General features: G+C 41.8%; 1 protein-coding gene across 1 annotated transcript in view; it reads left to right on the forward strand.

Annotated features, from left to right (window-relative positions):
- The window catches only part of LOC126249656 (calcyphosin-like protein), a 357,664-nt gene that overhangs the window by 90,808 nt on the left and 241,236 nt on the right, over positions 1-25,620 (forward strand). The window contains exon 2 of the mRNA XM_049951334.1: positions 12,522-12,675. Coding sequence (XP_049807291.1) covers positions 12,524-12,675 — 152 coding nt within the window. The 5' untranslated portion in view covers positions 12,522-12,523. The remainder of the gene's footprint in view (positions 1-12,521; positions 12,676-25,620) is intronic.

Genomic DNA, 25,620 nt, shown 5'->3' on the forward strand with positions numbered 1-25,620 from the left:
TCAGTATTGCCTCACGTGTTCCAGTATTTCTACGGAATCCAAACTGATCTTCCCCGAGGTCGGCTTCTACTAGTTTTTCCATTCGTCTGTAAAGAATTCGTGTTAGTATTTTGCAGCTGTGGCTTATTAAACTGATTGTTCGGTAATTCTCACATCTGTCAACACCTGCTTTCTTTGGGATTGGAATTATTATATTCTTTTTGAAGTCTGAGGGTATTTCGCCTGTTTCATACATCTTGCTCACCAGATGGTAGAGTTTTGTCAGGACTGGCTCTCCCAAGGCCATCAGTAGTTCCAATGGAATGTTGTCTACTCCGGGGGCCTTGTTTCGACTCAGGTCTTTCAGTGCTCTGTCAAACTCTTCACGCAGTATCGTATCTCCCATTTCATCTTCATCTACATCCTCTTCCATTTCCATAATATTGTCCTCAAGTGCATCGCCCTTGTATAGACCCTCTATATACTCCTTCCACCTTTCTGCTTTCCCTTCTTTGCTTAGAACTGGGTTTCCATCTGAGCTCTTGATGTTCATACAAGTGGTTCTCTTTTCTCCAAAGGTCCCTTTAATTTTCCTGTAGGCAGTATCTATCTTACCCCTCGTGAGATAAGCCTCTACATCCTTACATTTGTCCTCTAGCCATCCCTGCTTAGCCATTTTGCACTTCCTGTCGATCTCATTTTTGAGACGTTTGTATTCCTTTTTGCCTGCTTCATTTACTGCATTTTTATATTTTCTCCTTTCATCAATTAAATTCAATATTTCTTCTGTTACCCAAGGATTTCTACTAGCCCTCGTCTTTTTACCTACTTGATCCTCTGCTGCCTTCACTACTTCATCCCTCACAGATACCCATTCTTCTTCTACTGTATTTATTTTCCCCATTCCTGTCAATTGTTCCCTTATGCTCTCCCTGAAACTCTCTACAACCTCTGGTTCTTTCAGTTTATCCAGGTCCCATCTCCTTAAATTCCCACCTTTTTGCAGTTTCTTCAGTTTTAATCTACAGGTCATAACCAATAGATTGTGGTCAGAGTCCACATCTGCCCCTGGGAATGTCTTACAATTTAAAACCTGGTTCCTAAATCTCTGTCTTACCATTATATAATCTATCTGATACCTTTTAGTATCTCCAGGGTTCTTCCATGTATACAACCTTCTATCATGATTCTTAAACCAAGTGTTAGCTATGATTAAGTTGTGCTCTGTGCAAAATTCTACCAGGCGGCTTCCTCTTTCATTTCTTATCCCCAATCCATATTCACCTTCTACGTTTCCTTCTCTCCCTTTTCCTACACTCGAATTCCAGTCACCCATGACTATTAAATTTTCGTCTCCCTTCACTATCTGAATAATTTCTTTTATTTCATCATACATTTCTTCAATTTCTTCGTCATCTGCAGAAGTAGTTGACATATAAACTTGTACTACTGTAGTAGGTGTGGGCTTCGTATCTATCTTGGCCACAATAATGCGTTCACTAAGCTGTTTGTAGTAGCTTACCCGCGTTCCTATTTTCCTATTCATTATTAAACCTACTCCTGCATTACCCCTATTTGACTTTGTGTTGATAACCCTGTAGTCACCTGACCAAAAGTCTTGTTCCTCCTGCCACCGAACTTCACTAATTCCCACTATATCTAACTTTAACCTATCCATTTCCGTTTTCAAATTTTCTAACCTACCTGCCCGATTAAGGGACCTGACATTCCACGCTCCGATCCGTAGAACGCCAGTTTTCTTTCTCCTGATAACGACATCCTCTTGAGTAGTCCCCGTCCGGAGATCCGAATGGGGGACTATTTTACCTCCGGAATATTTTACCCAAGAGGACGCCATCATCATTTAATCATACAGTAAAGCTGCATGCCCTCGGGAAAAATTACGGCCGTAGTTTCCCCTTGCTTTCAGCCGTTCGCAGTACCAGCACAGCAAGGCCGTTTTGGTTATTGTTACAAGGCCAGATTAGTCAATAATCCAGACTGTTGCCCTTGCAACTACTGAAAAGGCTGCTGCCCCTCTTCAGGAACCACACGTTTGTCTGGCCTCTCAACAGATACCCCTCCGTTGTGGTTGTACCTACGGTACGGCTATCTGTATCGCTGAGGCACGCAAGCCTCCCCACCAACGGCAAGGTCCATGGTTCATGGGGGGGGGGGGGGGGGGGGACAGAAATATAGCAGTAATGTTTTAACTAACAGAACTGAAGTCAACAAAAACCGTGTCTGATATCGTTCAAATTTTTACAGGAGACTAGTAAAATTAAGGTAAGCAAAAAATCTTATAGTATTGACTTCTTTTTCTTATAGAATACCATTTGTGGGACCGGATGCAAAGTTTACGGTAGAGCTCGATCTACTCTTGAGGTAGATATGGTAACATCTACAATAGGTCTTTCTGTTTTGCAGCATAAACATGGGTGGTCTTTCAGATGAAGTACGAGATGGCATACATCAACCATGACATTCCCTTCTCTTTTGGATACATGGATATTTTTTCATTCTGGATGAGTGTGAGATACTTCGATAATACTGCTTTTTGCTTTTTATGCTATTTCTGAAACCCAAATTATCTCCTTTCGTTGTAAAGATGTTTTATTGATACAAACAAAAGCTTACATGCACACTGCTTAACACACAAAGTGCGCATCAATTAAACAGAGGAGACCTCGACAAATGACACTCGTAACTCCTGAGGGAAGCATTGTTTGGCAGAAAGACCATGCACCATGTAGTAATGAATCTTTGAAACATTTTCTCTATGATTTGACAGTTGGAACAGGTATAGGGACATTCAACAGAGTACCGAGAAATACAGCTTCACTGAAAATACGTTTTGTGAAAAAAATAGCATGAAGGACGTTTGACATTTCCACTCTTGAGTTGTTTGTAGGTCTAATTTCGTTGCAATAATTATTACTTAAAATATGTTTGCATTTTACAGACATGAGTAAAAATGCTCACTGATGATGGCCCAAAAGATACTGAAACATGTTCGAGCAGTGAGAAGAACAGTTGTTTGTATACTAGGAGACTTGAATTCCCGTTATTGATACATATTTTTGTTAGGAAGTCTTCATTCTCGTAACATACGTGCTCGGTTATTCTGTATTAATGTATTCTACTAGCTAGAGATTGTGAAAAAATTTATAGAAGATTTTTGGACGTCACGGGACGTGGCATCAACCTGAGATCACTGATTACTGTCTTCTGGATCTCAAGAACGAATGCAGAAAGTTGCGTATCACACGATCGGATCTTGCCAGAAAAATCACCATACACAAGCACAAAATACGTCCCATCACCCTACCATCCCCCCATGAACCATGGACCTTGCCGTTGGTGGGGAGGCTTGCGTGCCTCAGCGATACAGATGGCCGTACCGTTGGTGCAACCACAACGGAGGGGTATCTGTTGAGAGGCCAGACAAACATGTGGTTCCTGAAGAGGGGCAGCAGCCTTTTCAGTAGTTGCAGGGGCAACAGTCTGGATGATTGACTGATCTGGCCTTGTAACATTAACCAAAACGGCCTTGCTGTGCTGGTACTGCGAACGGCTGAAAGCAAGGGGAAACTACAGCCGTAATTTTTCCCGAGGACATGCAGCTTTACTGTATGATTAAATGATGATGGCGTCCTCTTGGGTAAAATATTCCGGAGGTAAAATAGTCCCCCATTCGGATCTCCGGGCGGGGACTACTCAAGAGGACGTCGTTATCAGGAGAAAGAAAACTGGCGTTCTACGGATCGGAGCGTGGAATGTCAGATCCCTTAATCGGGCAGGTAGGTTAGAAAATTTAAAAAGGGAAATGGATAGGTTAAAGTTAGATATAGTGGGAATTAGTGAAGTTCGGTGGCAGGAGGAACAAGACTTTTGGTCAGGTGATTACAGGGTTATAAATACAAAATCAAATAGGGGTAATGCAGGAGTAGGTTTAATAATGAATAAAAAATAGGAGTGCGGGTTAGCTACTACAAACAGCATAGTAAACGCATTATTGTGGCCAAGATAGACACAAAGCCCATGCCTACTACAGGAGTACAAGTTTATATGTCAACTAGCTCTGCAGATGATGAAGAAATTGATGAAATGTATGACGAGATAAAAGAAATTATTCAGGTAGTGAAGGGAGACGAAAATTTAATAGTCATGGGTGACTGGAATTCGTCAGTAGGAAAAGGGAGAGAAGGAAACATAGTAGGTGAATATGGATTGGGGGGAAGAAATGAAAGAGGAAGCCACCTTGTAGAATTTTGCACAGAGCATAACTTAATCATAGCTAACACTTGGTTTAAGAATCATAAAAGAAGATTGTATACCTGGAAGAATCCTGGAGATACTAAAAGGTATCAGATAGATTATATAATGGTAAGACAGAGATTTAGGAACCAGGTTTTAAATTGTAAGACATTTCCAGGGGCAGATGTGGATTCTGACCACAATCTATTGGTTATAAACTGCAGATTGAAACTGAAGAAACTGCAAAAAGGTGGGAATTTAAGGAGATGGGACCTGGATAAACTGAAAGAACCAGAGGTTGTAGAGAGTTTCAGGGAGAGCATAAGGGAACAATTGACAGGAATGGGGAAAATAAATACAGTAGAAGAAGAATGGGTATCTGTGAGGGATGAAGTAGTGAAGGCAGCAGAGGATCAAGTAGGTAAAAAGACGAGGGCTAATAGAAATCCTTGGGTAACAGAAGAAATATTGAATTTAATTGATGAAAGGAGAAAATATAAAAATGCAGTAAATGAAGCAGGCAAAAAGGAATACAAACGTCTCAAAAATGAGATCGACAGGAAGTGCAAAATGGCTAAGCAGGGATGGCTAGAGGACAAATGTAAGGATGTAGAGGCTTGTCTCACTAGGGGTAAGATAGATACTGCCTACAGGAAAATTAAAGAGACCTTTGGAGAGAAGAGAACCACTTGTATGAATATCAAGAGCTCAGATGGCAACCCAGTTCTAAGCAAAGAAGGGAAGGCAGAAAGGTGGAAGGAGTATATAGAGGGTTTATACAAGGGCGATGTACTTGAGGACAATATTATGGAAATGGAAGAGGATGTAGATGAAGATGAAATAGGAGATACGATACTGCGTTAAGAGTTTGACAGAGCACTGAAAGACCTGAGTCGAAACAAGGCCCCGGGAGTAGACAACATTCCATTAGAACTACTGACGGCCTTGGGAGAGCCAGTCCTGACAAAACTCTACCATCTGGTGAGCAAGATGTATGAGACGGGTGAAATACCCTCAGACTTCAAGAAGAATATAATAATTCCAATCTCAAAGAAAGCAGGTGTTGACAGACGTGAGAATTACCGAACTATCAGTTTAATAAGTCACAGCTGCAAAATACTAACGCGAATTCTTTACAGACGAATGGAAAAACTGGTAGAAGCGGACCTCGGGGAAGATCAGTTTGGATTCCGTAGAAATGTTGGAACCCGTGAGGCAATACTAACCTTACGACCTATCTTAGAAGAAAGATTAAGGAAAGGCAAACCTACGTTTCTAGCATTTGTAGACTTAGAGAAAGCTTTTGACAATGTTGACTGGAATACTCTCTTTCACATTCTAAAGGTGGCAGGGGTAAAATACAGGGAGCGAAAGGCTATTTACAATTTGTACCGAAACCAGATGGCAGTTATAAGAGTCGAGGGGCATGAGAGGGAAGCAGTGGTTGGGAAAGGAGTGAGACAGGGTTGTAGCCTCTCCACGATGTTATTCAATCTGTATATTGAGCAAGCAGTAAAGGAAACAAAAGAAAAATTCGGAGTAGGTATTAAAATTCATGGGGAAGAAGTAAAAACTTTGAGGTTCGCCGATGACATTGTAATTCTGTCAGAGACAGCAAAGGACTTGGAAGAGCAGCTGAACGGAATGGACAGTGTCTTGAAAGGAGGATATAAGATGAACATCAACAAAAGCAAAACGAGGATAATGGAATGTAGTCAAATTAAATCGGGTGATGCTGAGGGAATTAGATTAGGAAATGACCGAGCGAGGTGGCGCAGTGGTTAGCACACTGGACTCGCATTCGGGAGGACGACGGTTCAATCCCGTCTCCGGCCATCCTGATTTAGGTTTCCCGTTATTTCCCTAAATCGTTTCAGGCAAATGCCGGGATGGTTCCTGTGAAAGGGCACGGCCGATTTCCTTCCCAATCCTTCCCTAACCCGAGCTTGCGCTCCGTCTCTAATGACCTCGTTGTCGACGGGACGTTAAACACTAACCACCACAATCAGATTAGGAAATGAGACACGTAAAGTAGTAAAGGAGTAGTAAGTGTCAGGAAGTCGTTTCTGAAAGTATTTGTATGGAGTGTAGCCATGTATGGAAGTGAAACATGGACGATAACCAGTTTGGACAAGAAGAGAATAGAAGCTTTCGAAATGTGGTGCTACAGAAGAATGCTGAAGATAAGGTGGGTAGATCACGTAACTAATGAGGAAGTATTGAATAGAATTGGGGAGAAGAGAAGTTTGTGGCACAACTTGACTAGAAGAAGGGATCAGTTGGTAGGACATGTTTTTAGGTATCAAGGGATCACAAATTTAGCATTGGAGGGCAGCGTGGAGGGTAAAAATCGTAGAGGGAGACCAAGAGATCAATACACTAAGCAGATTCAGAAGGATGTAGGTTGCAGTAGGTACTGGGAGATGAAGAAGCTTGCACAGGATAGAGTAGCATGGAGAGCTGCATGAAACCAGTCTCAGGACTGAAGACCACAACAACAACAACAACAACACCCTACCATACATGGACGTCAGTGAGATAGGCCCATAAACCCGAAAATCATCTTAGAGATTTGAATACTCTGCTCCTTTGCCCAGTCTAATGGCATGAAACCCGGAATCGTTGCAGTGACTTATGATACACTGTTGCAGGAAGTGGGACTATATCTCCCGCATAGTTGACGTGCACTATCTGAATACTTGTTGTCATGATTCTTGACGTCAAAAAATCTTCTATAATTTTTTTCACAATCTCTAGCTGGTAGAATACATTAACACAGAATAACCAAGCACGTATTTTGCGAGAATGAAGACTTCCTATCAAAAATATATATCAATCACGGGAATTTAAGCCCTCTAGTATGCAAACAACTGTTCTTTTTAATGCTCGAACATGTTTCAGTATCTTTGTTTCTTCATCAGAGGGCATTTTTATTCAGGTCTGTAAAATGAAACTTATTTTAAGTAATAATTATTGCAACGAAATTAGGCCTAAAAACAATTGAGGAGTGGAAATGTCAAACGTCCACCATGCAATTTTTTTCACAAAACACATTTTCATTGCAGTATCCGAACACTCCAAGTAATGTAGAAATGACCACTAGATGTCACGAGAGGTGGACCTGTAAGTCTAAAAAGCAGTCAGGGGCCATTTGTTGTCAGCAGAGAAGCAGTAACACCAGAATGGATCGGTCAGGAGAGCTCAATGACTTCGAACGTGGGCTAGTCATTTGACGTCACCTAAGTAACAGATCCATCAGGGATATTTTAACCCTCCTAAAGCTGGTGATGTGACTGTGAAGTGGATGCGCGAAAGAGCAACCGTAGCTAAACCAAGACCAGCCGGACCTCATGTACAAACGGACAGGGAACGTCGAGTATTGCGGTGGGTGGTTATAACAAGTTGTATGAAATCACCAAAAGGAATCACTCGTGAATTCCAAAGTGCTACCAGCAACCCAGCTAGAACAGTGACTGTGTGTAGGCAGTTAAAAAGAATGAGGTACATTGGTCGATCTGTTCCTCATAAATTACACATTTCTGCACTCGCCACTCGACAGTGGATGACTGGAAGCGAGTGATTTAGAGTGATAAATCACGCTGTACCATGTGGCAATCCGATGGAACAGTTTGGGCTTGGTGGATTCCTTGAAAACCTTACCTGCCATTATCTGCAATGCCAACAGTGAACTACAGACGAAGAGCTGTTGCGGTATGGAGATCCTTTTTGTGGTTAGGGTGTAGTCCCATTATTGCAGTTAAGAAAACGCTAAATGTGGAAATATATGAACGCAATTGACAGCATTGTGAAGGCGTACAGTAAAGGAACAGTTTGGACACGAAGAGTGATTGTATCAGCATGACAATATACCTTATCATAAGGCAGAATTTGTAACAACAAAAATCCTGAGACAGACTGGTCTGCCCAGAGTCCAGATCTGAACCCTATGGAACGCCTTTGGGATGAGTTAGACGCCTATTTCTCTCCAGACCCTACTGACTAACATTGTTACCTTCTCCTGTTTCGACTTTGAGAAAGAATGGGCTGCCATTCCTCCCATTCCTCCCTAGATATTCAGACACCTCATTGTAAGTGTCCCCAACAGAGTTCAAGCCGTCATAAAGGGCGATGGGTGGATATACCACACATCAATGTGCAACAATAAGTGTCCCGATACTATTGATCAGATAGTGTAGAATTTAACAGGAATACCGTCAGATACATTGGCCTTTATCGAGCTACTTGAACTAATTTTCATTTACGGGCTCGCATGTATCCATATCTGAGATTTTAACGTCTGTGTGACTGTCGGATTCTGAACTTCGTTATGACCTTCTTCGATTAAGTATTATAGCTTTCATTTGATCATCTTCAGTTCCAGTGCAGTCTTGGTCAATGTGAACCTGTGCAGACGATTTTGTTCCATCGACTAATTTTACGTGATACCAAGACGTTTGAGATTTTTTTTGACAGGCAGACAGAAATGCATATCGTATAGTTTTCCTTTCGCTCGTTCCGTTACTGTTTCGGGGAAATGGATCGACATACTGTTCACTGTCTAGCACACACACCAGTTGTTGGAGTCGCACCTGCTACAGCGACAAGATTCATACAGTTTTAGTTAAAAAGTCGGCGGTTGTAGAGGAAGACAGTCATTGCCACGGACTTCGCTCACCTAGCTACACCTACAGATGTGTTTTGTCGTGTAAAGGTGTCGCGCTTGTCTGTCCCTTCTGTCGCTGATGAAGGACGCGACGATCTTGCTTTATGCACGCTATATAGCTCGCGGCAGTGACCTGCATTATTTGTTTCACTTTACTTTGGACACTTCTGTTAATCAATATCACGTGAAGGCAAAATATTGTTGCGGTTCGACGAGAATCACTACGGCAATTTGTTCGTCGTACATCTTACTCCTGCTGCGACGTCAATGTGGAGATAGGAGGTATAATGTCGTGAAAGAAAATTTACCTATTATCGAGACAAAGAACTTACAGGGGGTCTGGGTGTAAGTGGAGACACATTCTAATAGTGCGTGAACGTTTCCAGCAGAGCACATAGACGAATACCAACGGTCAAGTGGAACTATCAATATCAGCGTTGAATAAAATTAAACGGAAGGCGACTGCCCATCCAGTACAGATAATGACTGCTGTAAGAGACTTGGAGGTATTAGTTTAAGATACAAAGAAGAGCAATCACAGAGGAGACTAATGACACCCTGTTACTGTACTCAACTGCTGAGGCTATAGCAACAAAGTGTCAAGAGTTTAAAGCGCTCCTGAAAGGCATTGATCTTTCACAAAACTAGATACCGAAATGAGACTAAAACTTGAAATCGATATCAGTGAGGTTTTGTGGTTATCCCTAAGCGTTTATCGAAAGGATGTGCTATTGGGAAATACAGGTAGTGTAGGGGAAAGAAGGTAAAATGGCGAAGTTGGGCCACTCTTTATCTGATGTCTTCAACTGTGCTGCTTCCTGCCGAGAAATGGCCAAACTAGGTGTAATCGACACCATTATTGTCGTCAGTGACGTTGACAAAGGTAGCTTGCTCCGTTGTCTTTCTGTGAAAACGTTTAGGTTTTCCGATCGTTTGATGAAATTAAGTCACTCATATTACTTTACTTGTTTCATTTTTATGTAGAGCAATAGGTTTTTGCGTTATCGCGGCTCACTCAATGTCTTTTGACTTCCAAATGTAAGTCACTGTCGTTTCCTTCTGTTGTATTGTTTCTCGTGTGAACCACTGATAAAGACATGGCGTCTGATCGGAAAAACTGGCCACGCTACACGTCGGGAAAAGCGCCCAAGATTGCCACTTTTCACGACGATTGGCCACTATTCGCGACAGTTCATCTTCAATGTGTTTATCCCAGTGAGAATTAGCTAATTCCATATTTTGTGCCTCGTATAACAATTGAAATTAAAGCATTACAAATCGTTTTACATACAAAAGTAATATCTGTTAGTCTGCACTTCTGAAAGCGTTTGTAAGACAGTTTCTCAAGCATGAGATCGAAAAGTAGTAGTACGAAATTTTTATATAGTTTGGAATCGTCTTCTTCTTCCATATAATTTATGTGATGTCCTCGTTTCTTCTCTTTCCTCTTTCTAATAAACAATCTTGTAATCACTGTCCGCAGCTCGTGGTCGTGCGGTAGCGTTCTCGCTTCCAACGCCCGGGTTCCCGGGTTCGATTCCCGGTGGGGTCGGGGATTTTCTCTGCCTCGTGATGACTGGGTGTTGTGTGTTGTCCTTAGGTTAGTTAGGTTTAAGTAGTTCTAAGTTCTAGGGGACTGATGACCACAGATGTTAAGTCCCATAGTGCTCAGAGCCATTTGAGCCATTTGTAATCACTAATTCTGTAACTATTCCTGCCATTGTCAAAAATTATTCTCCGCTTAACTTCACTAACCCTCCCAGAATCACCGGTTTAGTTACCCTCGTTTATTCCCCGGTTAGGCATTATTATGTATTTGTACAGCGCGTTTTCCGCGCACTTACGAGAACTGAACTTAAGCGGCTGCTGAGCGGGAACTGTATAACTGGGCCTTAGTAGTGTAGCGATTTGGCAAAAATTTTCTGTCAAAATTTCATTTTCTTGGATACGCCTAGAAGATAATATGTAATCTTACTTATTTTTTATTTCTGTTAGCCGTTTATTCCCACTCTAGCAGTCTGAATCCATGGATTTCACTAATAATTATAACAACGCTGATCATTCGCACACCCAATCAACCACATGAACAAACAGCGATTGGCATCCACCCGTTCGGGTTTATTCGGCTCAGCTGGTATAGGCCCGTCCCCTTTTGTCTGTGGGAAAGTTTTTTTTGTTTCTAGATGCGACGGGAATTCCCCTGGCAGAGACAGCACGTACATTATGCACACATTCAAAAATCAGCTTATGAAGAAATCAACTTAGAATGTGTTCAAAAATGTTCAAAAACCAATAGGGATGCGTTTCAAAATCATATGAATAATCGATACACCAACGTGCGCTGGATGCTAGGCGCTTTGTGAAATTCTTCAGTAATATGAGTTTGGCGCCCCCTGAAATTGCCGCCCGGGGCAGGTACCCAGGAGCCCCCCCCCCTGTTGGCATTAGCATTCAATATTGCGGTTGCGGTGCCATGGTAGACGAAATGTGGGTGTCGAATATCATTGTCCCTTTGCGATCTCGCACTCAAGGGGCTCCTTGTCAGTGTTTGTGGCGTGGCATCTCCTGAACTATTTGTCGCAAAGTGATATAATTTTGCATGTACATTGAGTTGTGTATGCGGATACCGTCTGCAAAACGTGTCGCAAATACAGTTAGTGATTAAGAAGTAATAAATTAAAACGTCATGGCTGATGCAGCAGTTTTATTGCATGAATGGCGAAAATGTAGTTAGGGATAAACTTTTCCCTTTCTCGTATTTTTTGGAAGGGAGTGTCAGCAATAAAAAGTCTTCTGAAGGTTTTTAATTACGTGTAAAGTTTATTGCAAGTCACTAAGTGCTTTCATTCTCAAATATTGGACGAATATAGTCCGATTCATTGAGCTGCTCATCAATCATTGTTGTGAGAGCGCTGTTTTCCCATACAGGAGAGTAATATTCACCAGCAAAATTCACAAGAGCGTAGAGTATTGGCGTCTGCAGCCCAAATGATTTCGGCAATCTTGAACCAAGTTTCTTAGATAAGATCCAAAGTGGTTTCTAGATGTATTGGATTGTAGTTGTCCATTGCTTTTGTAACGGTCTGCAATACATCAAAAGTGTGTCTGTGAATGTGCTTGTCGAATTTTCGGTTCAAATGGTTCAAATGGCTCTGAGCACTATGGGACTTAACTGCTGTGGTCATCAGTCCCCTAGAACTTAGTGGTTAGCACACTGGACTTGCATTCGGGAGGACGACGGTTCGATCCCGTCTCCAGCCATCCTGATTTAGGTTTTCCGTGATTTCCCTAAATCGTTTCAGGCAAATGCCGGGATGGTTTCTTTGAAAGGGCACGGCCGATTTCCTTCCCAATCCTTCCCTAACCCGAGCTTGCGCTCCGTCTCTAATGACCTCGTTGTCGACGGGACGTTAAACACTGACCACCACCACCACCTAGAACTTAGAACTACTTAAACCTAACTAACCTAAGGACATCACACACATCCATGCCCGAGGCAGGATTCGAATCTGCGACCGTAGCGGTCACGCGACTCCAGACTGTAGCGCCTAGAACCGCACGGCCACTTCGGCCGGCTCGAATTTTCGGTTTTGACTGATAAGGTTGTTGGCACGTGTTGCAGGGATGTGGAACCGTCCGCAGTCAGCCAACTCCCGCCAAGAGGCGGACATGGTGAACAAGGCGCGGCGACAGTTGTCGGCCGCAAAGGACCCCGTGGACAAGCTGCGCCTACTCTGCCTCTCCAGGGGCACCACGGGAATCCTCGGCCTCGGCAGGTACAGCGCTGTGGCCTCTTGCTCTTCTCTTTCGTGTGCCGTCCTTTCCATATTTTACTTATTCCTCACTCTTCCATCATTTACATCCTTCATATTGGCTTTCTCTTAATAGACAATCACCGTCTGGGTCACAACTTTTTATTTACTGACAGACTGTTACAATCTACGCTGCAGATCATCTTCAGGTCTAGGTTGGAACAAAAAGGCGATAACAATAATGGTATTACAGAAGTGTGATATTATGAACACTTGTCTCTGGATAGTATAAACAACAACAGAACATGAACTGACATACATCTGGCGCCGCAAAGCGTAATTTGTCAACGTTGTGTGAAACTAACATAAAAAACAAGGATGTGGTGGGAAAAAAAATTCGTACAGTCACGTGACATGTGCGACAGTCGTAGGTGTAAAACTTTTTCTCCATATATAACTAAATTTTAAAAAATTAATAAAAATTCAGACGTTTAGGACAGTTAATGTAGTACATTTCAGCGTGAATGGCGCCTTACACAGTAATAGATTACAAGCAAACGTTATAATCATACTGACAAGAAACTGTGCAGCGTACATTTTCGTTCTTCTACACATATTATGAAAAGCCAGTGCAAAGTTACCGAATATGTCTGAGGCTTTTAAGATATTGTCTTCGTTTTAATGAATAACAATAAAAATACACTAAGGGCTCTTACTGTAAGGTAAAAATGGGAGAAATAAAAAGAAGACTAGTTACAAAATAACTGCGTTAATGTAGTAAATTTCACCGCGAATGATGCGTTACACGGTAATACAAAAAACAAGTGTTACAGACATACTGACAGCACGCTGTGTATCGTAAAATTTTATAATTGTTTACATATTTTAAAAGACAGTGCAAAATCACCGAACATACCTAAAACTTTTCGAATTCACCTTCTTTTTAATGAATAAGAATAGAAGTAACCTGAGGAGTCTTTCTGTAAACTAAAAAAGGGGGAAGAAATTGGACATTAGTTTCGAAATAATCACAGAAAAAATGACCCTAGTTACGAAATAACCATTGCTACTTTTAGCAAACAATTAATACAAATTACCAAAGGTGTTAAGTGATAACAGTTTGAGAATCGGCCAATATGTAGACGTTAGCAACACAACAGCACTCTACTTTTCAAACTGCTTATCCAGTTCCTTCTTTTGTTTGAGTACGAGGGGTATCATAAAATTTTAATAATCAACTCGAAAAAAATAAAGATAGGTAATTAATTTTTTGCTCATTTGGAACTACACGTCCCCAGTCGTGACACACACTGAAATTCCAGCGGGAAGTTACTGTAAAATGATTCGATTGACAAGAAGCAGAACACGAGCTGACCAATTATATTCGTGGCCACAGCAATATAAAACTTTGCACAACAACAGGAAAGAGATCGTCCTAGTGAAGCAATTCTCAACTAGAGGTCAGAATAGAGACTTCAATGCGAACCTTGACGAGGGACACTTCGCAGCAGCTTGCAGGTCGCTCAAGATTTTCTTCCCGAGCGTCGCTACCGATAACACCACGAGAAGTGCATGCTTGAACATAAATGCAAAAAATGTTCAAATGTGTGAATTCCTAAGGGACCAAACTGCTTAGGACATCGGTCCCTAGACTTACACACTACTTAAAGTAAGGTATGCTAAGAACAACACACAAACCCATGCCCGAGGGAAGACTCGAACCTCCTGAGGGAGGGGCCGCGCAGTCCGTGACATGACGCCTCAAACCGCGCGGCCACTCCGCGCGGCGAACATAAATAAATGTAGATGTTAGCCAAGTGTACAGGTTGTGCTCTCGTATTTGACCACGAGCTGCACCTGTGCATTATCCCAAACACATTACAAGCGACAGTGTGGTAACAGTGTTTTGTTTAGTTGTGAGTGCACTATGTTGGAGTTAAGCGAATTCGAACATGGGCAGATTGTTGGTTCTCGTTTGGTGGATTCTTACGTAACCAAGTTAGCCGAAGTGTTTGCTATTTCAAGGGCCACCGTACCGAAGATTTATACCGCATAGAGGCTAAGCAGAAAAACATCATCCGCTAAGTCACAAAGCGAATGAAAATGTGTCTTGAGTGAGGGTGACAGATGGCCATTGAAGTGATTTTTGACGAAAAATAAGCTGACGACAGTTGCAAAAATCACTGCAGAATTGAACGTCGCCTTCGCGAACCCTGTCAGCACCAAAATAACACGAAGGGAGCTCCATAAACAGGAATTTCATGGCGAACTGGAATTCCAAAACCACTCATCAGTGATGCGATTGCTTGTAACAGGAAAACGTGGTGCCGAAACCAGAAAACTTGGACTATAGAGCAATGGAAGAAAGTCATTTGGTCGGATGAGTTTTGTTTCACCCTGTTTCCAACTTCTAGCTGAGTTTAGGCCCCAAGAGTGAAACATGGCGGGGGTTCGGTGATGATTTGGGCAGCCATATTGGGGTATTCCAAGGGCCCATGAGTACTCTGCAAGGTCGCGTTACTGCCAAGGCTTTCCCACCAAGGAAAAATCCTTTGCAGTACCGGGAATAGAACCTTGGTCCTCCGCATGGCAGCAATATACGCAGTCATTTTTTTTTGTTTTTTTTCCACTTTTTTGACAGATTAAAATATTGTGACCATTTTTTTTCTTTCGCTCTGCATTATTGCTCCCCTTGACTTGGCTTCTCCGACATTCACAAGTTTCTCTTCAAAAGTCTGTGATTTTCATCTAAGCACAAAAGTATTTTTTTATTCATCTTTTAAAATTATGATGTATGCATTATTGCTCCCCTTGACTTGGCTTCTCCGCCATTCACAAGTTTCTCTTCAAAAGTCTGTTATTTTCATTTAAGCACAAAAGTATTTTTTTATTCATCTTTTAAAATTATGATTTCTTCGTGTTAAATAAAGAAAATAAATCCAGCTTATCGATGATATACAAAGAAAAGTATAACTTCCTCTGAATTTTTTCTGGAGAAAGTCTTTAGATGCAAGATTGCTACAAAAATACAGTGATCAGCCAGAACATTATGACCACCGACGTACTGTCGATATAAACCAGTCCAGGCGACAGCAGCGTCACTTGGTGACGGATGACTGCTAGTCAGACACATGCACGGTGCATGTAGTATCAATAGCGTGTGTACAATGGGGAAGGCACGATATCTATTTGAGTTGGACCGAGGGCAGATTGTGATGGCCCGGAGGCTCAGCACGAGCATTTCGGAAATTGCACGACTTGTCCGGTGATCGAGGGTGATGTGGTGAGCGTCTTTAACCCGCGGGGAAACCAAGTTGAAATCATGTACAGATGTTATGGGGCTGGAGGAGCACCCCTCGTTTGAGATGTTGGACGTTGTAGGCTGAGCAGATTGGTAAAACAGGATAAGCGGTGAACTTGCGGCGGAACAAACATCAGACTTTAATGGTTCAAATGGCTCTGAGCACTATGGGACTTAACATCTGAGGTCATCAGTCCCCTAGAACTTAGAACTACTTAAACCTAACTAACCTAAGGACATCACACACATCCATGCCCGAGGCAGGATTCGAACATGCGACCGTAGCGGTCGCGCGGTTCCAGACTGTAGCGCCTAGATCCGCTCGGCCACACCGGCCGGCTTCAGACTTTATGTTGGGTAGAGTACAAGTGTTGGTGAACAAACAGTGCACAGAACACTCCTAACGATGGGTCTCCGGAGCAGACGACGCATACATTTGCCAATGTTAACACCACGACATCGACAACTACGACAGAAATGGGCACCTGACCATCGGCACTGGACGTTGGTTGTGTGGCAGAGCGTTGCATGGTCTGAAGAATCCCGATGCCTTGTTGAGCGTGACGATGGGAGGGCGCGAATCCGTAATCTTTCAGTGGAGGAGCTCCTTGACGCCTGTACTGCGGGACGGAGACAAGCTGACAGCGGCTCCGTAATGCTCTGGGGGACACTCACGCGGCCGTCTATGGGTCCAGTGAAGCTCGTGCAAGGCACCATGACGTTCGAGGAGTATCGTACACTGGTTGCAGACCACGTACACCCCTTCATGATGATTATGCTTCTCGACGGCAGTGGGCAAGATAATGCGCCATGGCACAAGGCCAGGAGTGTGATGGAGAGGTTCGAGGAACACAGTGGCGAGTTCCAATTGATATGCTGGCCCACAAACTCACAAGATCTGAACCCAATCGAACACATCTTGGATGTGCTGGCTGTAGCGTCAGAGTTCATCGTCCCCCTTCCCGGAATTGACGGGAATTAGGTGACCTGTGTGTGCAAATGTGGTGACAACTCCCACCAGTGGCCTACCAAGGTCTCACTGTAACCATGATACGACGCGTCGCCGCTGTTATCCGTGCCAAAGGTGGACAAACCAGCTGTTAGGTAGGTGGTCACAATGTTCTGACTGATCAGTGTATGCACCAGTTTTCAAGACATATTTTGTACACTTAGATTAGCGGTAAATGTTTAATTTTCCAAGGAGTAAAAATGGCTGGCTCAAATGGCTCTGAGCACTATGGGACTCAACTGGTGAGGTCATTAGTCCCCTAGAACTTAGAACTAGTTAAACCTAACTAACCTAAGGACATCACACACATCCATGCCCGAGGCAGGATTCGAACCTGCGACCGTAGCGGTCACGCGGTTCCAGACTGAGGCGCCTTTAACGGCACGGCCACACCGGCCGGCGGCGGCGACAAGCTGCTGCGCACTGCTACATTGACTTTTTGATTTCTTTTATCGTGAAGCCCTACAACTGGCAGCGCTTGTACTTCATAAAAACAGTGAACATTCACAATTAATGTGTACATGAGTTTCGACTGGGGAAAAATATTTGTGTTCCAACTAAGAGACAGAAAATTTAATGTACACAGTTGTAACCACTGATTCTGATAGGGTTATTGAAGCAAAAATTTACCAAGGAATATCGGTCAGAGGAAAAAGAAGATTGAATGTGGTTAGAATTTATAATAACCAGACTGTATGACAGTGGGGGTTGTAACTCCATGAAATATTTCTGCGAATCATACTCCTCAGCTACGGAGGTTGGCAACGTTGTCAAACCCTTTCTCTAAATTTGCAAATGCTGTAAATGTAGGTTTGTCTTTCTCAATCTATCTTCTAATGTAAGTCATAGGGTCATTATTGCCTTATAAGTTCTTGTATTTCTTTGGAAGCCAAACTGATCTATGAGATCGGCTCTTACCAGACTTTCCATTCTTCTCTAAATAACTCGTATTAGTACTTTCCCAGCATGACTTATCAAACTTGACCGCCGCCGTATCTGTGTGGCAAGCGCCTAAGACTGCCATGTGGAAAACTTTCCATTCACGGCATTGCCAGGGATTTTGCTGTAATGGGGCGATTGGAATGGGGTGCACTCAGCCTCGTGAGGGCAAGTGAAGACTTACTTGGATGAGCAGTAGCCTCTCCAAAGTCTATAAAGCTGACAACGCCTGGACGAGCGGATTACTCAATGCTGACACCATGCTCCTCCATACCACATCCAAATTACCCAATATGGCAAAGGATGATATGGCGCGCGGTCGGAATCACGTGTTCCTCTAGGTCTGATCGAGAAATTAGGATTTTTCTGAGACTTGTGGTTCGGTACCTATCAATGGTTCAAATGGCTCTGAGCACTATGGGACTTAACATCTATGGTCATCAGTCCCCTAGAACTTAGAACTACTTAAACCTAACTAACCTAAAGACATCACACAACACCCAGCCATCACGAGGCAGAGAAAATCCCTGACCCCGCCGGGAATCGAACCCGGGAACCCGGGCGGTACCTATCAATACTAGCTGCGGCGGCGCGGTTATTTCCGTCCCTTTACGACGAACCTGCACCTACCTGTGAACATAGTCTCAGCAGATCATAAGTAAGAAAGCCGAGTGAAACCTACTGTACTTCGACGTGAAGTCTCTAATCTACGTTTCGGGAGAAAGTTTTCACACAAATGAAAGGTTGGAAATTTTGTCCTCAGTTAATGTATTCTGAAACTTAGGTGAACAAGTATCACTGCCAAGCCCGTGCTAGTCTTATCACAGTCACTCACAATCCCTTTCACTCACGTTAGCAAGTTTATGGTATTGCATTTCCCGAAAACGTAATAGCTACAAAAATACTGATTGTTTTTGATTGAGAATGCTCGCCAAATATTAAGTCTGTCGGTACCAAATGCAGTCACAGTTTTTAGCCACCGACCTGCTCAATACGGAATATATGTCTTTTCTCGTCACAAAACTCACTTAAAAATTCCGAAATTTCTACACACACATCGGAATAATTATGCCGTCACTTTCCAACACTTTTGATGTATGAAACACTGCTAGATCCGGCAACTTATCATTTCCATCGGAACTACTACTGCATCTTAAACCACACTCACGCACCATTCATATGCTAAAACATATTTGTAACATTTTACATACACAAAAACACATGTAACACTTTATGAAAATATTAGAATAGTTTATGAAAAGCATTCTATTACTTTAGTGCACTCTAGTGGGCACAATCGAAACTAAAATCACAGTCCCCCTATCCAATATTGTCCTCTATCGGCTGATACATAAACTACGTGCGCATCCAGTCTCGCGTCACCATCTGTCACTATCCAGCTCCGAGTCACATCTCCCTCTTAACTGTCTCCAAGGCAGGATCGTTATACGGCGCTACGCCTCATAGCCTTCCTCAGAACTGGGATTACTGCATTGATCTTTAGGTGTGAGGGTGTTTCGCCTATCTCATATACACTGACAGAAAAAAATCGCAACACCAAAAAACGATTAATATAGATTAATGAAATTTTGGAAAAATATTTAAGTGATTAACATTGCAAAATCACAGGTTAATACAAGCGCGAGACTACAGATGTGGAATTTCGGTACCATAACAACCGATGTAGCCGCCAGAATATTGAGTGCAAGCATGTTAACGTGCATGCATTGTTGTATAGGCGCTGGATGTCAGCTTGAGGGATGGAGTTCCTTCCACGCCTGTAGCACTTAGTTGGTCAATGGTGGGACGGTTAATGTTGTTTATGGATGACTCTGGAACTATCGTCCAATGACCTTCCATTTGTGATCTATTGGAGACCGATCTGGTGATCTAGTAGGCCAAGCAACATGTCAACGCTCTGTAGAACATGTTAAGGTACAACAGCTGTATGTGGGCGAGCGTTATTGTGCTGGAAAACATCCCCTGGAATGTTGCTCATTAATGACGACACAACAGATTGACGAACAAATTTTCAGTCGGGATGCGTGGTATAATTTCAAGAGTACTCCTGCTGTGACGCCCAGTCCATAAGTCCAGGTGTAGGAAAACCGTGTCTAGCACACCGGCAGGTTGGTTGCAGGCCCTGAGCTGCCCTGCTTCTAGCCAACACAAGGCCATCACTGGCACCAAGGCAGAACCATCTTACATCAGAAAACACAACAGACCTCCGTCTTGCCCTCCGATAAGCTCTGACTTGACAACTCTGAAGTCACAAATAGCCGCGATTTAGGATCAGTGGAAAGCACGCTATAGGGCTTCTGGCTCAAAGCTATCCTTAAAGTAACCGTTTTGTAACAGTTCATTATGTCACTTAGGTACCAATAGCTGCTCAGATGGTTGCTACGGATGCAATACGATGCGCCTGAGACATACACCGAATACGATGGTCTTCCCTCTCGATAGTGCCACATCGTCGTCCAGATCCCGACCGTCTTACGACTGTACATTCTCGTGACCACCGCAGCCAGCAGTCATGTACGGTGGTTACATTCCTGTCAAGTCTTTCTGCAGTATCGCAGAGGGAACATCCAGCTTCTCGTTGTCCTGTTACACGATCTAGTTAAAAGTCAGTTGGGTGTTGACAACGGTGTCTATGTCGCCTTAAAGCGGTAAATGTTTAATTTTCCAAGGAGTAAAAATGGCTGGCTCAAATGGCTCTGAGCACTATGGGACTCAACTGCTGAGGTCATTAGTCCCCTAGAACTTAGAACTAGTTAAACCTAACTAACCTAAGGACATCACAAACATCCATGCCCGAGGCAGGATTCGAACCTGCGACCGTAGCGGTCTTGCGGTTCCAGACTGCAGCGCCTTTAACCGCACGGCCACCTCGGCCGGCTAAGTAAAAACAATAGGGTTGAATTGTGTTTCGGTCATGACACTAAATTATTTTTAAAATCACTGTTATCACTATTTCGTTAGACTATAATACTGATCACTAAGTTGCCAATAACTGCATTTTTTTTTTCAAATACTAGCATTAATGTGTGACACAATGTAGTATATACTACAGCTTGTGAAAAGAAAGTATGAAAAACATCTTCCTCACACACTCCACCCCCTAGATACACACTTTGTGCCTTGTATCTATGACACTAAAATTGAGACATATAGGTCACATAGCTCAGATATCTAATGAAAATACCTTGTCCGAGTTGTAGGTGTTCCCCGCAATAGACCATAAACTGTTTCATTATTCCCTTTGTAAAAATAAACGAAGCAGTAGACAGCACAAAACAACATTAATTATGTAATGGCTATTAAGCTGTTGTTGGATCTAAACTGTATTAGCAACAGTAACAATAATAGCAATAATCATAGTGGCAGTGGTGAGGCACAAAGCATGGCAGGTTCATGTCTTCCAATTTCTGTCAGTACAGAAGCAAAGGGTCCAGCAGTCAAGTGATGTACAAACAACAGGCCTAAGTATAGTGCACACATTTTACGTTGGTTGATTTTAAATGAGAGTGCACAGAGTTGGGTGAAGCAAATGTTGCTAGGAAGAGGAGTGGTGCAGAGGAAGCGTGTTTTGTAACAGGCGACTACCCTCAATGTGGATAATTAGCTTTCTTTCCTGAGATGGAATTACAAGTAACACTCGTGGTGCATTGAAAATTGCTTCATCATTCCTTTAAAAAAATGTTCTAAGAAATAAACAGCAAGAATTGTCTCGCTGTATTGTTAATTCTTGGTTTAATAAAATACCTATAAAAATTAAATATAATTTTTCTTCTGTCATTTTAAAAATTAAAGTGTTCAAAGAAAATTCTTTTCCATTCCACAATTAAGTTAGGTGGAAATGTTGAAAATGGTGTCGAGTTGAAGGGGGGCCGGGGGGGGGGGGGGGTTACTAGCTAATATGTGGTTGCACTCCGGGGTGATGTTCATGGTCTCAGGGATTTTCTCTGCCTCGTGATGGCTGGGTGTTGTGTGCTGTCCTTAGGTTAGTTAGGTTTAAGTAGTTCTAAGTTCTAGGGGACTGATGACCATAGATGTTAAGTCCCATAGTGCTCAGAGCCATTTTTTGTTCATGGTCTCAGAAAGGTTGGGAACCACAATGGCTTAAAGGCATTCTTCACTAATATTAACTCACCACGTCCAATCTCAAAGATAACTAACGCTCACGACCGTTACAGCGTGTGTTTAGGGCAAACCTGATTTGCATCCTAACAGTGGCGCTACTACCGCTACTCTCATGCGTCTGGCGCGAAATTTGAATAGACATCTTCTTCCGGATTTGGAAACAGGCCTACCTATTTTCGTTTATGTCGCAAAACTCCTTCGTTGTGTAGCGATTTCGTTCCGTCGGTGTATATTGCATATCAAATGGAACAGTTTTCTTTTCGCTAGTTCTCCAAAGAACTTAACAATTACTCTGGGAATGTCGTTTACTCCAGGTGCCTTGTTTTGACTCGGGGGTTTTAGTGCTCTATTCAAGTTTTACGGTAGTACCATATATCCAATGTGATTAATCGTAACTATTGGTAGATGTTGTCTGAAATGAGTTTCTGAAGGCAAAAAGGCCTCTCATTTTTTATGAACGACACTAAATAGTAGCAAACCATCACTCTCCATATAATTCCTAGAATGAGAAGGCGTTTCCAGTAGGTTTTTCTGGGGGAGGTGACAATATCTAGTCTGCGATCAAAGTATAGACAACTGGAGTGCCATATGCACATTCTGACACACGTAAATGCAAACCAAAAGTCAACTGAAACTAGGAAGATCTTAGAAAAGTACTCTTATAGACGACACCTCGTGAGATGTCCCACTCGTACACTGTGAACTCATGTCTCCATGTCTCTTAGCTTTCCAGGCTCTTACAGGTGACAGAAAACTGTAAACTGATGTACTCTCAATTTTACTGTTAACTGCATCCGTGTTAAAATGTATCAGACTAGTATAACCAATGTAAATAAGTTATACACAACTGCAACCAGTCACTTTTTTCAATAATAATGCTTTATTACATGAACCGGTTTTCGAACCCTTTCAGGTTCATCTTCAGATGATTTCGGGAGGATCCGGGAAGTTACATCATTACTGGTAGTAGCATAATGCTGGGTGCTGGTTCTATGGCAGAAAGATGGGTCACACTTTAATGTATCGCCATGACTATAGCTTATCTGTCGATATGGATGTTTAGTTTTTACTTACTGCGACAGTATAGGAGGCTTTTTTCGTATCTGTCTGCCTCCATTTTGATGTCCAGAACACTTTCACACGAACTATATTAGTTCACACTTTAACAGTGACACTTTACCAGCATCCAGCATGCGCTTTACAACTGTTGCTTATAACAAAGATCTTGACAGAGAGATATGGCATAACCTACTTTGTACAGAGACGTAATTTGTTGTTCTTTACATGTGTTAAAGTCGATATAAGGGCAAGTTTTTTTATCAGAATGGCGATAACATGAGAGCACTAGATAAAATAATAATAAATTACTACAAGAACAAGTTTCAGGTGATCTGATATGTTATTTCTACTTGTATGTTACAGGCAGTTTTTTTTTAAATAGCAATTATCATGTTTGTCATAAACATGAATCCCAAGGAATCAATAATACAGAGTTATTGTATCTGCAGTGAGGTGCAGCTGTCTGTATGACTAGTACCTGTATATTTAAATTAATAACAAATCTTCAGATGAACTGTTGGCTTATTTCTGTTGTTACGTTAACGTGGTCTGGAGTATTATCAAGAGCAGATTCTGTTTATTTTAGCTAAAGGTATATGTATAAGAGTTATAGTGATTGTAATCGATTAAAGCTGTTTGTATGGCTGTACATTTAATATTTTAAAAATCATGAACAAAAATTCTTTAACTGTTGACTTATTTTTATTCTAACATTAAAGTGATCTGGGATATTGGTAAAGGCAGCTTCTGTTTGTTCCAACTAGACTTAATATGTATAAAGTACTGATTTATGTTAGCAATGGAGGGCTTTAACATTTAGAGATATGGTACATGTCTTATTCTGTGGTAGTATATTACATTGACACCGGTGTGGTTAGGATGTAAGGAGAGAGAGGGGGTGGGTCATAGGGAGGTGGGGGGTTGGGGAGCCGGTGTAGGGTTCTTTGGGTGGTTACTTGTTTTCAACTAGTAGATCTTCAAAGTTCTGAAGGAAAAATTTGTTTCTCAGTTCAGTTTGATCATTGAGTGCTGTATTTGTGTAGATAAATATTTCAATTTCTTCAAGAAGGTCAAGTATTGTGCCTTTGTTGGCAAAATGTAGTATTTGGAGATTCTGTTCTATGTTGTTTGCAGAATGATTGTGTTGGGTAAGATGTGAGGCAAAGCTGGACTTGTTCAGGTTGTTAAGACGGGGTGCATCCATGTGTTCTTTAAATCTTGTTGTGAAGCTTCTATCGGTTTGTCCAATGTAGAAGCTTGGACATGAGTTGCAAGTGAGCTTGTACACACCTGACTTTTGATATTTTTGTATAGTGGTTTTGGTGCTGTGTATTATTTTATTTTGTACTTTGTTGTTGGTGAAGAAACTTATTTTTATGTTGTATGTCTTGAAGAGGTTGGCAATTTGGTGAGAAATCTTCCCTAGGAAAGGCAGGCTAACAAATGTGGTTTTCTTGTTTGTGGGTGGTTGTTCAGCAGTTGGTTGATTTAGTTTTGCTGTATGGATTGGTTTATCTATTATTGCAGGGTTGTACCCATTGCTGGAGGCATTTGATTTAATAATTTCTGTTTCTTTTTGTCTTTCATTTGTGTCCATTGGGATTTTAAGCATGCGATTAACCATTGTTCTGAAGAATGCGTTTTTATGTTGGTCTGGATGGCAAGAGGATTTGTGTATGGTAACATTGGTGGTTGTTGGCTTTCTGAAAATTTGAAATTTATGCTTCTGATTTTTATTTGAGATTGTTAGATCAAGATAGTTAATGCCTTCTGGTGTTTCATGTTCTACTGTGAATTGGATTTTATTGTGTATTTTATTAAGTTCTTTGGCTAGATTATCTATTTCTTCTGTTGCTCCATTGAACAGAATGAGTGTGTCATCAACATAGCGTTTGTACTAAAGCAGCTTATCTTTTAGTTGGGTTTGGGACCTGAAAAAGTTATTTTCAAGGTTATTGATATATATGTCTGCTAGAAATCCTACAAGTCTACTACCCATTGCCAGCCCATCTTCCTGAATGGAAATCTTGTTGATAATACTCCAGATCACGTTAACGTAACAACAGAAATAAGCCAACAGTTCATCTGAAGATTTGTTATTAATTTAAATATACAGGTCCTAGTCATACAGACAGCTGCACCTCACTGCAGATACAATAACTCTGTATTATTGATTCCTTGGGATTCATGTTAATGACAAACATGATAATTGCTATTAAAAAAAAGTAAAATAAAATAAAACTGGCTGTAACATACAAGTAGAAATAACATATCAGATCACCTGAAACTTGTTCTTGTAGTAATTTATTATTATTTTATCTAGTGCTCTCATGTTATCGCCATTCTGATAAAAAAACTTGCCCTTATATCGACTTTAACACATGTAAAGAACAACAAATTACGTCTCTGTACAAAGTAGGTTATGCCATATCTCTCTGTCAAGATCTTTGTTATAAGCAACAGTTGTAAAGCGCATGCTGGATGCTGGTAAAGTGTCACTGTTAAAGTGTGAACTAAT

The sequence above is a fragment of the Schistocerca nitens genome, chromosome 3 (genome assembly GCF_023898315.1).
Source record: "Schistocerca nitens isolate TAMUIC-IGC-003100 chromosome 3, iqSchNite1.1, whole genome shotgun sequence".
Classification (NCBI taxonomy): domain Eukaryota; kingdom Metazoa; phylum Arthropoda; class Insecta; order Orthoptera; family Acrididae; genus Schistocerca; species Schistocerca nitens.